Source organism: Pseudophryne corroboree, chromosome 4 (genome assembly GCF_028390025.1).
Source record: "Pseudophryne corroboree isolate aPseCor3 chromosome 4, aPseCor3.hap2, whole genome shotgun sequence".
NCBI lineage: Eukaryota > Metazoa > Chordata > Amphibia > Anura > Myobatrachidae > Pseudophryne > Pseudophryne corroboree.
In genome coordinates this window covers 575,037,431-575,052,373 of record NC_086447.1, presented here as the reverse complement: position 1 = coordinate 575,052,373, position 14,943 = coordinate 575,037,431, and the positions used below count along the sequence as shown (strand labels likewise).

General features: G+C 44.2%; 1 protein-coding gene across 4 annotated transcripts in view; it reads right to left on the bottom strand.

Annotated features, from left to right (window-relative positions):
* Nucleotides 1-246: 246 nt before the first annotated feature.
* ADAT2 (adenosine deaminase tRNA specific 2) overlaps nucleotides 247-14,943 on the bottom strand; it is a 118,773-nt gene continuing 104,076 nt past the window's right edge. For 2 of the 4 annotated variants that reach the window (XM_063917484.1, XM_063917481.1), the window contains exons 5-7: nucleotides 5,393-5,499; nucleotides 1,083-1,158; nucleotides 247-1,006 (exon numbers count right to left, since the gene is read on the bottom strand). In XM_063917484.1, coding sequence (XP_063773554.1) covers nucleotides 975-1,006; nucleotides 1,083-1,158; nucleotides 5,393-5,499 — 215 coding nt within the window. In that variant the 3' untranslated portion in view covers nucleotides 247-974. The remainder of the gene's footprint in view (nucleotides 1,007-1,082; nucleotides 1,159-5,392; nucleotides 5,500-14,943) is intronic. The other 2 variants (XM_063917483.1, XM_063917482.1) reach the window with 2 other exon arrangements.

Genomic DNA, 14,943 nt, shown 5'->3' with positions numbered 1-14,943 from the left:
AGTGAATATGACATCATGGACAATGGCAAATTTTATCCTGGTAAGATTACTAAGGACAATATATTTTAGGGCCATAATTCCAGAATATTATATTAATTTTAGTACATAAAAACACATTATTTAATTTCAGTACATAAAAACACATTCATTCTATCTAAAGGTCTAATTAATGTTAGCAAAGTTATAAAAAAAAATAAAAAATAAAGAATACCTAATAAATAAATACATACATATGGATTGCCCAGGTTTCAAAGATTTTATGGCTTTATTATACATCATCATAAACTACATCTTTGAAAACGTGTGTGTGTGTGTGTGTATATATATATATATATATATATATATATATACACACACACACACAAAAATAAGCATTATGTTTTATACATTTTTAAAAAAAAGTTACAATGCAGAAAAAAAGTCAAACCACAACTTCCATGAAATATATACACAAAACTCCATACAAACAAGTAGTTTTAGTTAAAGCAAAAAAAAAAAAAAAAGAATGTGCTTGCGTAAAAGATACAACTGCAGGTCTGCAGCAAATAAGTACTACAACTGATGGAGTTGTGAAATATTTATGGTAGATGATATGCTTTATGTATTTCAGTTTTAAGGATCCAAATTATGTGTATGTAGCTGTGGTGACCCCTTCTGGTCATTTAAGTAATACTAGTGATGTTGCTTTCTGATTACAGTGTATTTCAGTTATATGAATGTAAATACAAAATAGAAAACCTACATATTACACATAGTAACAATGTTTTAACAGTTGGTCAGAACAAAAGATACTTTAAGTAAGGATTTTATCATCATGTTACACATTTTTTTCTCCCTAATTTACAAAAGACTTAAATGTATCGGACAGCAAAATGTGGAGAAACTTTGTCTGGATTAGCATATACCAAAGTTTTATGTTGTAAATATAGGGGTTCCTTTTCTTCACACTGACCATATGAAACAGTTTTCGTGGTTTATTCTTTTTTGCGAACTTTTGACCTTGGAGCTGAAAGGGTAAAAGGGAAAACATTAATTGTGAACTACCATATTTAAAATGTGGAAAGAGATAAAGATACACCTACCATTAGGATTTTCTTGCCTGTAGAAGTTTTTAAGCATCTCCACAGCTTTGTTAGCTTTGTATCCATCTATGCACTGCTAACACAACAGTATGTAATGTTACATATAAAAGAACATTAAAACTGATACATACAGTGGATGATAAATATAGTATACCACGTTCCTTTGCCTATAAGCTGTGTTTCATATTAGGGTGGGCCTACTACAGCCACATACTGTATACTAGTGTATCCACACAGTAATGATTTGCCCTAGACATAATACCATACAGACTATCAACACTACACCAACTGGAGCATAGGGGCATACTGTATGTATCAAAGCTAGAAAGAGATAAAGCACCAACCAATCAGCTCCTGTCATTTTTAAAACATAGCCTGTACGGGTGTGGTATGGAAGGTAGATAGTTACTAGGTCGACAGTGTCTAGGCCGACCAATATTGGTCGACAGTAACTAGGTCGACAGGGCCTCTAGGTTGACATGTTCTAGGTCGACAGGCCAAAAGCTCATCAAGGTTACCGTTCCCAATTGTAGTCCACATGGATCGTTACGTATGAAAAGGTTCAATAAAAAGAAAAAATACGTGAAAACCTCATGTCGACCTTTTGACCTAGAAGATGTCGACCTAGATACCCTGTTGACCTAGAAACCCCGTCGACCTAGTTACTGTCGACCAATAGTGGTCGACCTAGTTACTGTCGACCTAGAGACCGGATCCCGCCTGTACAGTAACAGGAGCTAATTGGTTGGTACTGTATCTCTCCCCACTTTTTCTCTATGCAAGCTTTGATATATATGCTCCTTAGTTCTTAGAACCACGGGAAGAGAATTTTATTATGTTACAAAACTCTAGTAGACCATGTCACATAAAAAACAGACACTTCTGTAGGAGTGCGACATGGTAATATTGTTTTCAAAAGACCTTTGGCATAATGCTGTTCTGTACAGATAGAATATGATCTTAATCACAGTAATGATTAACACTTTACACTCTTTATCATCAGAGGTTTGTTACAGAGGGAGAGATCAAAGTAGAATGATGCTTGATTTATAGTGCTGCTGCCAGCTATATGGCCTTGTATACTTAACAGGTTCTGTTCCAAGAATGGTCATAAAATAGCATAATTTGTCTAGCTTTGCATTACCTATTTATACCAGGGAACAGTGGCATAACTACAGCCCCCGCAGCCACTGCTGAGGCTTGGAGGCGCAGGGCAGCGTGGGCGCCGCCGCTGATTCAGTGCAGATTGACATGCAGACAATCTGTTAAATGTCCTTCTCAAAATCGCCGCCGCCATGGAGGGCCTCAGAAGCCAGGGCCTCAGAAGCCAGGGTCATACTTGACCTCTGGCTTCTGAAAGAGCCAGGAAGTGCTGGGACCCAAGAGCGCATAGCACAGGGTAGTGCTGGCGGCCGCAGCAGCCTTACACCCTTGGCGACGAGCATGAAAACCCCATGGCAACTAGCGTTATACACCCAGCGTATGAAGCCCCTGGCAACAAGCATTACCCCTTCACAATGAGCAGTACACATCCAGCGCATGAAACCTCTGGCAACAAGCATCACCCCTTGGCAACGACCATGAAAACCCCTTGGCAATGAGCATAACACACCCAGTGCACGAAGCCCCTGGCAACAAGCATTACCCCTTGGCAACGAGCAATACACACCCAGCGCAGGAAACCAAAATCTTTTTGGCTTGGAGGAGAAAACATTCTAGTTACACAACTGCCAGGAAACCATGCTTAGGGGAATATTATATTTATGGCAACCCTATAAATAGGATTGTGTAAGTACATGATGCCTGCTCCATCCTCCCCCACATCATACACATGGAACAGTTGTACAATATTCTATTGAATTCTTTATGATGCTCATGATTGTACTGTAGATTATATTTCCAATTATTTGGTGCAATCAATAACATTTTCTCAGATTTGATTTGAGTGTTCTTTAATAATCATGATTAAACAAATAATGTTCTGTCTCTTATTTTGTTGCATCATTATATATATTATACACCCATCAACCATAAGATTAAAAAAACCCCTGCCAAACATTGTGTGGGTCTCTCTCGTGCTGCCAAAACAGCTCTGACCCGTCAAGGCATGGATTCCACAAAATCTCTGAAAGTGTCCTGTCGTATCTGGCACCAAGACGTTGGCACTTGATCCTTTATTTCCTGTAAATTGTGATATGGGGCCTCAGTGTATTTCCAGCACATCACACAGATTTTTGATCGGTTTGAGATCTGGGAAATTTGAGCAGGTACCATTTTATATTACCTTTCTATCATAGCCAGCATTAGCTTTTTCAGCAATTTGTACTGCAGTACCTCTGTCATTTTGGACGAGATGGGCTAGCCTTCGCTCCCCATGTGCATCACTGAGTGTTGTGCGCCCGTGACCACTTTGCTGGTTCACAGATTGTCCTTCCTTGGACCACCTTTGGTAGGTACTAACCACTGCATACCGGTAACATCTCACATGACCCGCCAGTTTGGAGAAGCTCTGACTCGTGTGGGTAGCCATCACTATTTAGCCCTTGTTAAAGTCGCTCAGATCCTTATGCTTGCTGATTTTTCCAGCGTCCAACACATTAACGTCATGAACAGAGTGTTCACTTGCTGTCTAATATATCCCAACCCTTGACAGGTGACACTGTAACAAAATAATTAATGTATTCACTTCACTGTCATGGACCGTGGACTCACCTCCGGTGATGGTCTCCGGGGGCTCTCTGTCAGATGGTTAGCGCTGCGGCGGCAGAGCTCTGTGAGGGCTGCTGGTGTGCTGCAGCTGAGAGGGAGCTGGTGACTATGCGGCCTGCTGGCACTGGAGCACTGTGCAGGGAGGCTGACTGTGTAAGATCCCATGCTCTGGAGCACTGTGCAGGGAGGCTGCCTGAGCAAGATCCCCTTTCTCTGGCGTGTCTGCAGTACTGGGGGTCGCTATGTTGGAGACCAATTCATAGTATACCAATGGGATTTGATTTCTGGTCTCTTCCAGCCAATCACAGGCTGAGCTATCTGGAAAAAGGGGGCAGTCCGGTTTCAAACCTTGCCAGTGCTTTATGTCCCAGTACAGGTGTCTTAGCTCTGTGCTCCCACAGGTCCACCTGTGTGCCTTTCAGTGTCCCTTGGATTTTTAGCTCCATGGAATTGTCACCTCAGCTGTCATTTGCTGCACAACTGCCAGTGGTTGCACCGGTCCCGCAGGTCACAACCTGCCACTTACGACAGTGTCTCCTGGAGTTCTATCCGTAAAGGATTTCCCAGCAGTCCTGCAGTGCTCTTCAGCCACGTCTAATAATCATCCATTCTGCAAAACTCCTTCAATGCCCTTCAGCCACGTCTAACAATCATCCATTCTGCAAAATCCCTTCAGTGTTTTTCAGCCGTGTCTAATAATCATCCATTCTGCAAAACTCCTTTGGTGTTCTTCAGCCACGTTTAATAATCATCCATTCAGCAAAACCCCTTCAGTGTTCTTCAGCCACGTCTAATAATCATCCATTCTGCAAAACTCCTTCAGTGTTTTTTAGTCACGACAATTAACTATCCAACGTACAAACTCTTCAGTATTCACTAGCCATATCAGACAATCATTATACAGACTCTTTCAATAACTCTGCCCATGAATACTCTGCGTCCTAATCTTTTGGAATTCTTCATCTTTGTTCTTTAAATATTTGCTCTTATATGTCTCTTCTTTAATAAAAGCATATGAGACGAAACTACATGCGACCACCTCGTTTTCTCAACCGCAGAGGCATGCAATTCTACTGCTAGCACACATCCAATGGATTCACAAATTCTACCAACTGTGACATTCACCTTTCAGTGGTTTTGATGTTATGGCTGATGGGTGTATATTACATAACTGTATCCATAACATGTCCTTATTACATAGCACTGCAATATGGTGCACAGACTTTATGTACGTCTTCTGTATTTGCAATACATAACTTTAAATTAAGTCCCTCCTGTATCCTAGTTCTTCCTATTCATGTACTTTCTCCTATTGCATACAAGCAGTGTGTTTCCCACATACAAAAAGCTACCGGCAGTAGTGAGAACAGTGCAAACACCAGATTCTACTTGCTTTTTGCGGCACCGGTGCGCCCTATGGTATTCCTTTGCTTTCGTATAGGAAGTGTTTGGGTGCAACTGTTTCACAATCTTTTTCTCAACTGAAATCCCTACCATATAGCGGTTATGACTGAGCCTTGCAGAAGTTCTTGGGCTCACCTAGCTAGTTGATCACAAACAAGAACATCATTTTTCAAGTCTTAAAGTACAGGTATTCATACCTTGAACTGTGCTCCTGTATTTGGAATATTATTGCCAGCTATATCCAAAACTGATCCACACCCGCCAAACCGCTCGTTGTTGCATCCGTATACTACCAAAGGGATTTATAAGCCATTGTCAAGGAGATTTAGCTGTACAGTATATAATACAGTAGATAAAAATGTACACCTAATAACTGCTTATTGAGGTTTGTGAGAGAAATGTGAAAGGGTGGTATGCTGTGTCCTATGCAGGTTGAAAAATTATTTGAACTTATAACACAATTTCTTTCATTTGAATTTGTTTACTTTTCTATTTACCACTTCTTCATTAAAAAATAAATTAAAAATAAATAAATTAAAAACACTTGTTCACGACACTCTAGACGATCTATGGTATTAATTTTCAAAACTTGTGCACAAACAACTATGAAAAAATGTGCTGCAATCCATACAAATCAGATTGCTGCTCTTTAAATTATAGTTTAGATCAGGGATGGGGAACCTCCGGCCCTCTAGCTATTGTTGAACTACACATCCCAGCATGCCCTGCAACAGTTTTAGCATGGCCAAATAGCAAAACTGTAGCAAGGCATGCTGGTATGTGTAGTTCAACAACAGCTGGAAGGACAAAGGTTCCCCATCCCTGGTTTAGATAATGAAACCAACATTTAATTTGACTGCCGTTTGCTGCCACAGAAATGTTTGCAATTGTTTTTACACTGTATAAATGTCCCCCAGTGTCTCTGAAGCATATATAACGCTGGGTGACCAAAGCCATTAGGTCAGAAAATAGGATTTTAATACCTACTGGTAAATCCTTTTCTCTTAGTCCGTAGAGGATGCTGGGGACTCCAAAAGGACCATGGGGTATAGACGGAATCCACAGGAGACATGGGCACACTATAAGACTTTGAATGGGTGTGAACTGGCTCCTCCCTCTATGCCCCTCCTCCAGACTCCAGTTATAGAACTGTGCCCAGGGAGACGGACATATCGAGGAAAGAATTCATTGGTTAAACACGGTGAGTGTCATACCAGCTCACACCTCGAACTTGTCGCAGAACGTGGCATTCAACAGAACACCCAGCCGACGGCATGAAAAATATACAGCAACATGCTGACCGAAAATGTAACACAACCTGTGTGTAAACAAGACCAATAAAAGCATACCGCATGCCATGGCATGAATAACGTCAGCAACAGACTGACTGAAACACAACATGTGTAACCATAACCAATAACTGCAGATACAGTACGCACTGGGACGGGCGCCCAGCATCCTCTACGGACTAAGAGAAAAGGATTTACTGGTAGGTATTAAAATCCTATTTTCTCATACGTCCTAGAGGATGCTGGGGACTCCAAAAGGACCATGGGGTCTATACCAAAGCTCCAGAACGGGCGGGAGAGTGCGGACGACTCTGCAGCACCGATTGCCCAAACAAGAGGGCCTCAACCGCCAGGGTATCAAACTTGTAGATTATTTGCTAATTTGTTTGAACCCGACGAAGCCGCTGCTCTGCAAGGCTATACACTCGAGACCCCTCGGTTATCCGCCCAGGACGAGCCCACCTTCTTGGTAGAATGGGCTTCACCGATTTCGGTAATGGCAATCCAGCCGTAAAACGAGCAAGCTTAATCGTAAATCAGATCCAGCGTACAATAGTCTGCTTGGAAACAGGAACCCCAATCTTGTTGGGAGCATATAGGATAACAGATCTTCCGTTTTCCTGATCTGAGCCAATCTGGCAACCCAAATTTTCAAAATTCTGACCACATCGAGATACTCCGATGTCGTCTATGCGTCAGTAGCCAACGGCACCACAATAGGTTGGTTCAAGTGAAACCGATGAAACCACTTTTGGCAGAAACTGCTGCCGAGTTCTCAACTCCGCTCTATCTTCATGGAAGATTAAACATGGCTCTTGTGAGACCAAACCGCCAACGCAGACACCCGCCTTGCGGATGCCACGGTCATCCGCATGACCACTTTCCAATTGAGGAATTTCAACTTAACCATACTGAAAAGTTCAACCAAAGAAATTGCAGGAACTGCAACACCACGTAAAGATCCCATGGTGACACAGAGGCACAAAGGGAGGATGGATGTGACAGACTCCTTTTACGAAAGTATTAAACTCTGGAAAGGAGGCCAATTGTTTCTTGGAAGAAACCTGATAAGGCTGAAATCTGAACCGTAATCTAGCCCAACTAAAGATCGCCTCCACACAATCTTGTAAGAAAAGAAGATAGAAACGATCCAACTGAAATTTTCCGTAGGAACCTTCTTGGATTCACACCAAGACAGAAATTTTTCCCCCAAACATGGTGGTAATGATATTACGTTACTTCTTTTTCTGACTGAAGAGAGTAGGGAAGACCTCACTGGAAATACCCTTCCGGGCTGGGATCCGACGTTCAATCTCCAAGTCGTCAATGGAAATCGCAGTAAGCCTTGGAACACCCACGGCCCCTGCCATAACAGATCCTCTCGCAGAGGAAAAAGGACAGGGATTTCCTATGAGTAAAATGCTGAAGATCCGGATACCAGCCCTACTTGACCAGTCTGGATCAAGGAGGATCATCTGAACTCTTGTTCCTCTTATAATCTTTAACATTTTTGGAAAGAGTGGAAGTGGAGGGAACACATAGACCGACCGAAACACCCACGGTGTCACTAGGGTGTCCATCGCTATTGCTTGAGGGGACCCCCGACCCGTAACAAAATTTCTGAAGTTTCTTGTCGAGGCAAGACGCCATCTTGTCTATTTGCAAAATTCTCCAAAGACTTATCACTTCTGTGAAAAAACCGCTTGATGAAGACTCAACCTTCCTGAATGGAGAACGTGTCCGCCAAGGAAGTCTGCTTCTCAGTTGTCCACTCTTGGAACGAACATTGCTGATATAGCGCGTAAATGTTTTTGTCGCCTAGCGGAAAATCTTTCTGGCTTCTGCCCTTTCTTCTCCGGTTTTTGTCTGTAGAAAACCGTTATAAATGGCCCTTAACTCTAGACCGTTAATGGGGCGACAAGTATTCTAACATGACACTTGTCCTCAGTGAGAATTGCGCCGTTACCACAGGATCAACATACTGGTCATGAAACCATGATTAACCCAGGTAGAAACCTGACCACTTGTCCAACAGGTCCCGCTAAACACTCAGGTCTGGAACCTGCCCACTGAATGGCCTCGTAGGCTCCAACCATCTCTTCCAGCAACTGACTGTATCCACGGATAGACACTGGTACAGGTCTGCCAGACTCTGAATTCTCAGAGCTTCCCCATTATTTTCTTTTTTAAAGCAAATAAACTCTTCTCAGTACTGCCTCTAATAATATTGCCCAAGCCGATCACCGCATCGTTGGGACCAACAGGGATTCTGGCCAGTCCTGTTGTTGAAGAATTGTCAAGGAGAAAACAACGTTTCGCACCATTTGGCTTCTTGATCTCTCCATAATTCGGAGAGCGATCCAGTATAGAATAAATATGACTCCTTACTATCGAAGGAAACCCATCCCACCGACATCACCCTGGTGAAATGGTAACAACAATCCTGAATCGCAAACCTCAGGTAAGCCTAATGCAGAAGAAACCATAATTAGACCTCCTTACTTCACTTTCAGAGTGGAGAACCCTGCCATGAGATATTAACTCATGAAGATTAAGTAGGAAAAATTGGGATTTGTCTGACCGAGTCGTCCGGCCTCGGGAGCACGAAAAAACTTGAACCACAGCTTCTTCTTTTTTTTTTTTTTTTCTTTATGACCGGAACAGCAGGACAATGACCTGATCCAGACACAACTCTTGTATTGCATCACATACTACCTCCCTGTCATGAGGAGGATCGGTAAGGTTGATTTGAAAAAATCAGTGAGGTTAACGTCAGGAACTCCCGTATGTCCCCCTAGGGACTCTATCCTTAACTCACTGGTCCATGTCCTTTCCAGAACTGACTGACGAGTTTTAGACTAGGTCCCACCTGTGTGGGCCCCCGCAAGAGAGACCCAACGTCCCACGGTGGACGTGGCAGAAAACAATGGATGATTTCTGCTCCTGTGAACGTGAAAAGGCAGCTGACCCCTTACCTTCCTTTACCTGCAGAGAAAGGGGAATCCTTATCTATTCGGTCGAAAGGACTGCATCCTACAACAATGCGTCACCAACCGTTGTGAGGGAACATAGGGCAAGAAAGGTAAATTTACCCGTGGCACCTGCCTAGAGCCTATGAACAAGGCCATCACCAACCAGGCTTCCCATCATGGGAAAGAGACTCCACTTCTTTTCGGATTCAGCATTTGCATGTCTTTGGTGAATCCACAACGCCCTCCTAGCCGAGACCGCCATGGAAGTGGTCCACGCACCCAAGAGTCCCATCCCTTGTAGTCGCACGGTAGTATGTTGCAATGTCCTAGACATGACCCAGCTCAAGGGGTAACACATCTCTCCTCAGGGTAATTATATCGGATGACCAAGTAACCGACCATTTCTGAATACAATTACACCCCCCTGCGCATGCAATGCAAGTATAATCAAAGCATATCATTAAAAATCACTTAGCTTCCTGTAAACGATCCTTTGTGACAGAGCCCTGTGCAGAACAGGGGTTGACTCTCACTTTATTCTATCCATGGCGGGAAAAGAATAAACACTCGGACTCCTCGTGATGATTTGAAACCGTCTTGTCACGGCTGACCTAGAGTTATTCAACAGAGCGACCAGCACATGAGAAGGAAAAAAGTTTACTTCAGCGTTCATTATAATTTTTTTTGTATAAAATACACATTTAAATACACATAAAACACACGTATATCTATATATACATATCTCCTATACATATATATATTTTTGTCAGGAACAGCAGGGTCGCTAGTGACATTAATGCATTCTTAATGCGTATGAACATGTACTGAATGCCGATGTTGTGGATCTAATCAGGAGACATTATGGTCGACAAAAGACATAGTATTCGTGTCGTCAACAAGGAGTAGTAACTGGGCAAAATAACATTTTTGTGACCCTGAGGGGTCTGAGGGAAATATATACATAATTTTAATATTACTCCCCCACAAATATTACCACATCTATGCTCGAGCTACAGCTCAATGTAACCGCACCATACATATACGTAAACATATATATATATATATACATATATATACACACACACACACACACACACACACACACACACACGTATAGCTTTTTTACATTATCATGTTAACTTATACCCAGTCATATTAGTTGGTGCCGACAGGGTCACCCACATACGTCTGTGTCTCCCATATAGTGTTTTCTTTGGAAAAGCTTACAACTACTGACATGCTGACACTTAATCTCATGAATCAAGTACCATCAGGAGTCGGCAGTGCCGACAGAGGGATCCCCATAGCTGTTTGTGGCAGAGCACTCACACATGCCGACACACGTGTACTAAACACCCACCGACAGTACACTTACTATAATGGGTAGATCCCAGTATCTGACAGGGAAAACACAGAAACCGTTTACCAACCCATTTACCACACGCTCATTATATATACAGTATATATATCTAGTGCATCATTTTTGTATTTATATTGCACTAAACAACTGTGCCCCCCCTCGTTTTACACTGTGAGCTGTTCAAAAGTGTTTTTGGCGGGGCCAGCGTCTCTGTGAGGAGAAAATGGCGCTGGATAGAGTTGTGAGGGCTAAGCCACGCCCCCTTATCGGCGCGCTTCAGTCCCGCTAGTTTTTCACATTTTATACTGGCGGGGGTCTGTATACAGTGCCTATGCACTGTATACCTCTTTGCCAGGATATATGATGTATAATTGCTGCCCATGGCGGCCCCCCTGCGCCCTGCACCCGTGTAGTGCCGCAATGGCGCGCAGCGCGACCACTGCGCGGTACCTCAGAGACACTGAAGTCTTCTGCCGTCACTGAAGTCTTCTGTTCTTCTAATACTCACCCGGCTTCTTTCTTCTGGCTCTGTGAGGGGGGTGACGGCGCGGCTCCGGGAACGAGCAGCTAGGCGAACCAAGTGATCAGACCCTCTGGAGCTAATGGTGTCCAGTAGCCTAAGAAGCAGAGCCTTGAAACTCACAGAAGTAGGTCTGCTTCTCTCCCCTCAGTCCCACGATGCAGGGAGCCTGTTGCCAGCAGTGCTCCCTGAAAACAATAAACCTAAAAAAGTTTTTTCTCAGAGAAACTCAGGAGAGCTCCCCTGGTGTGTGTCCAGTCTCTCTGGGCACAGAGTCTAACTGGAGTCTGGAGGAGGGGCATAGAGGGAGGAACCAGTTCACACCCATCTATACCCCATGGTCCTTTTGGAGTCCCCAGCATCCTCTAGGACGTATGAGAAAACGGTCTACAGTATGTGGTGCCTCAAGAAACTTTGGGCCTAATCCAGACCTGATCGCAGCAGCAAATTTGTTAGCTAATGGGCGAAACCATGTGCACTGCAGGGGGGGGGGGGGGGGTGGGGGGGGGGGGGGCAGATATAACGTGCAGAGTTAGATTTGGGCGGGCTGTGTTCAAACAGAAATCTAAATTGCAGTGTAAAAATAAAGCAGCCAGTATTTACCCTGCATTGAAACAATATAACTCACCCAAATGTAACTCTCTGCACGTTATGTCGGGTGTGGTATGGAAGGTCGACAGTGTCTAGGTCGATCACTATTGGTCGACAGTAACTAGGTCGACAGGGATGCTAGATCAACAGGGTTTCTAGGTCGACAGTTCAAAAGGTCAACATGAGGTTTTTTTATGTTTTTTGGTGTCGTTTTCTCCATATAGTTTCAGGTAACCCCAATTAGTGCACCGTGTTCGCTTGCCATGCTTCGGACAAGGTGCCTCGCTCTGCTACCGCTGCGCCCCGCACAGGTTACTATTCTCAATCGTAGTCCACGTGGATCGTTAAGTATGATAAAGTTCAAAAAAAGAAAAAAAATGGTGAAAAACTGTCGACCTTTTGACCTGTCGACCTAGAACATGTCGACCTAGAGATCCTGTTGACCAATAGCGGTCACCTAGACAGTGTCAACAGAGAGACCGGATCCCATTATATCTGTCCCCCCCTGCAGTGCACATGGTTTGCCCATTAGCTAAATTTGCTGCTGCGATCAGATCTGAATTAGGCCCATTATCTGAAAACGATCTAACATTCAGCTAGCTATAGCGGACAGCCACTTCCTTAGATGTGCCAGTGCTTGCATTGTCTGCCTAGAGCAGGGATTCCCGACCACGGTCCTCAAGGCACACTAACAGTCCATTCTTTAAAGATAGCCATACTTAAGCAGGTGATTTCATTAGTACCTCAGTTTTTGTTTTACTTAAACACCAAGTTCAAGCATGGATATAATCTGGAATGTTAGTCTGCCTTGAGGACTAAGGTTGGGAAAACTGGCCTAGAGAATTTCACTGTACACACCCACTAATCATCAGTCTATGCCTACTATAGATTTGCAGGTCATACGGGTGATGAGGAAAATGCACATGGTAGAAACATACCAGATTTAGGGGTATATTCAATAACTGTCGGAAGCTGCCGTCTTGTCGGAAAGACAGCAGCTTCCGACAGTTTTAGGTCGGAAGGGGTTCCGACCTATTCATTATGGCCCCATTTATTCCGACAAGCCGGGAAACCTGACTTGTCGGAATGCACGCTGATTGGGTGGCTTCAGCCGCCGATCAGCGTTGCATTGTCGGAAGCGGGGCCAAACCTGACATGTTTTAGTCCCGTTTCGACAATCTCAATCCGACTTTAAAAAAGTCGGATTGAGATGAGTTGAGAGCAGGAGACAGGGGAGCAGTGGGGAGAGCAGGGACCCAGCAGCAGCGCCCACCCGGCTCCAGCAAGTGAGGTCCTGCTTGCTGAAGCCGGGTGGACGCTGCCGTGAGCCGCAGCCGCTGCTCCCCCGTGTCCTTCCCCGTCCGATCTGTCTCCTCCGCTGCTCTCCCCCCTGGCGCCACAGACATCACCTGCTCCCGGCGCCGAAGACATCTATTCTTCCAGACGGCCGGCGCTGCTGACAGCTCTTATCCCCCGGTGCCGCTGACAGCTGCCCCCGCTGCTGACAGCAGCAGCAGAACACGGGAGCGGCCAAATCCGACAGTCGGATTTGGCTGCTCCTTTGAATAGGGGTTGTCGGGTCCATTCCGACAACTGCATGTTGGAGTGGACCCGACTCTTATTGAATATACCCCTTAGGATATAAATGAATCAGGACAGTCAGGGGACACTGGCTCTGTCTTTATTACATGTTTTGCTTTTTTAGGTCTAAAAATTCTTATTTATTTGCTTGAAGTGCTCCGAGAAATGCATCGGCAAGGTGCTAACGTTGACATAGAGGCTGATGCGGAGTAGAAATCAGTGTCGATGGCACATGCAGTTGGGTGATGTCAAGTCTGTGCATGCGTCCCAATTGTTACTACTCAGACATGCAGAACAGCATCGGACGTAGGGTCTATGGAATACAGTGGGCGTTTCTGGGAGGTAACAGTTGCGTGTCTAAGCATAAGCGTGTGTGTTGCTGCAATCGCCTGCATCCAAAGATGCATAACCACTCACAAAGGAGGCCATGTTCAGACAGAGCACTGCACCTACCATAGAACTGGTGCAAGTTTCGATGGTGTACTGATGGTGGATGTAAATACGCACCAAGATGGACTTGCACTGCCGCAAGATGCTTCAGCTGGGTGTTTCTGGATTCACCAACTCGTACACGACAGTAGCATACAGAAGCAAATGCGACTGCAGCAAGAGACTCAGAATCAGCTCCACAGTCTATAGAACATGAGAGGTAACTAGGGATTGAAGCATTTTATGGGAGTAAAACACTGTGTGCAACCTGGCAAAGCAGGGGACATCCTGCAAATACACCCACCACCGCCTCTCACTTATTTATATAATCCTGTCCAGCAAGCTGAAATTTAGTTTTTCTACTTGTTCAATTAGGCACATGCTATGCAAGGCATCTAATCAGCTTCTGTTATTTCTCTAGCACAGTCTATAAAATGACAGATATAAGCTGATAGGTTGGTAAGAGCAATGTACTTGATTTAGACTTTTTCGCTAAAGTGGGGCCACACGGAGATTCCAGATTATCGTGAATCTGTGGCTGTGCAACTCCCATTTTTCCCATTTGCAGAACTGGCCTTGCGATGGCGCCTGTAGTTCTCTGCCTGATTGACACGCAGCGGCGTCGAGGGGGTGGGGAGGGGAGGGGTCTGAGGGAGGGCTGCATTTTCTGGGAGGAGAGAGCCAAGGGTCTGTGCTGGCCCTGCACCCTGCTTTCGTTGGCCAGCTGTGTAAACAGAGGCTTACTCAGCTCTCCTTTAATGCAAAGGTAGGCCAGCGAATTTACAACTGTTTGCATTGTACAGGTTGACCTCTAAATAACTGAATAGTATGGCCAGGATAACTCGAGATAATTTTTTTCTAAATATCACACTATCAACCACAGAATTGTTACAAAGGAAGGAAGGCTTTATTGACATTTTCTTAAATATTATATACTGTATATCTCACATATTAATGTTATGTCTTTTAAATACAAATCTGTGGCCTTAGCTCATACAACAATGTT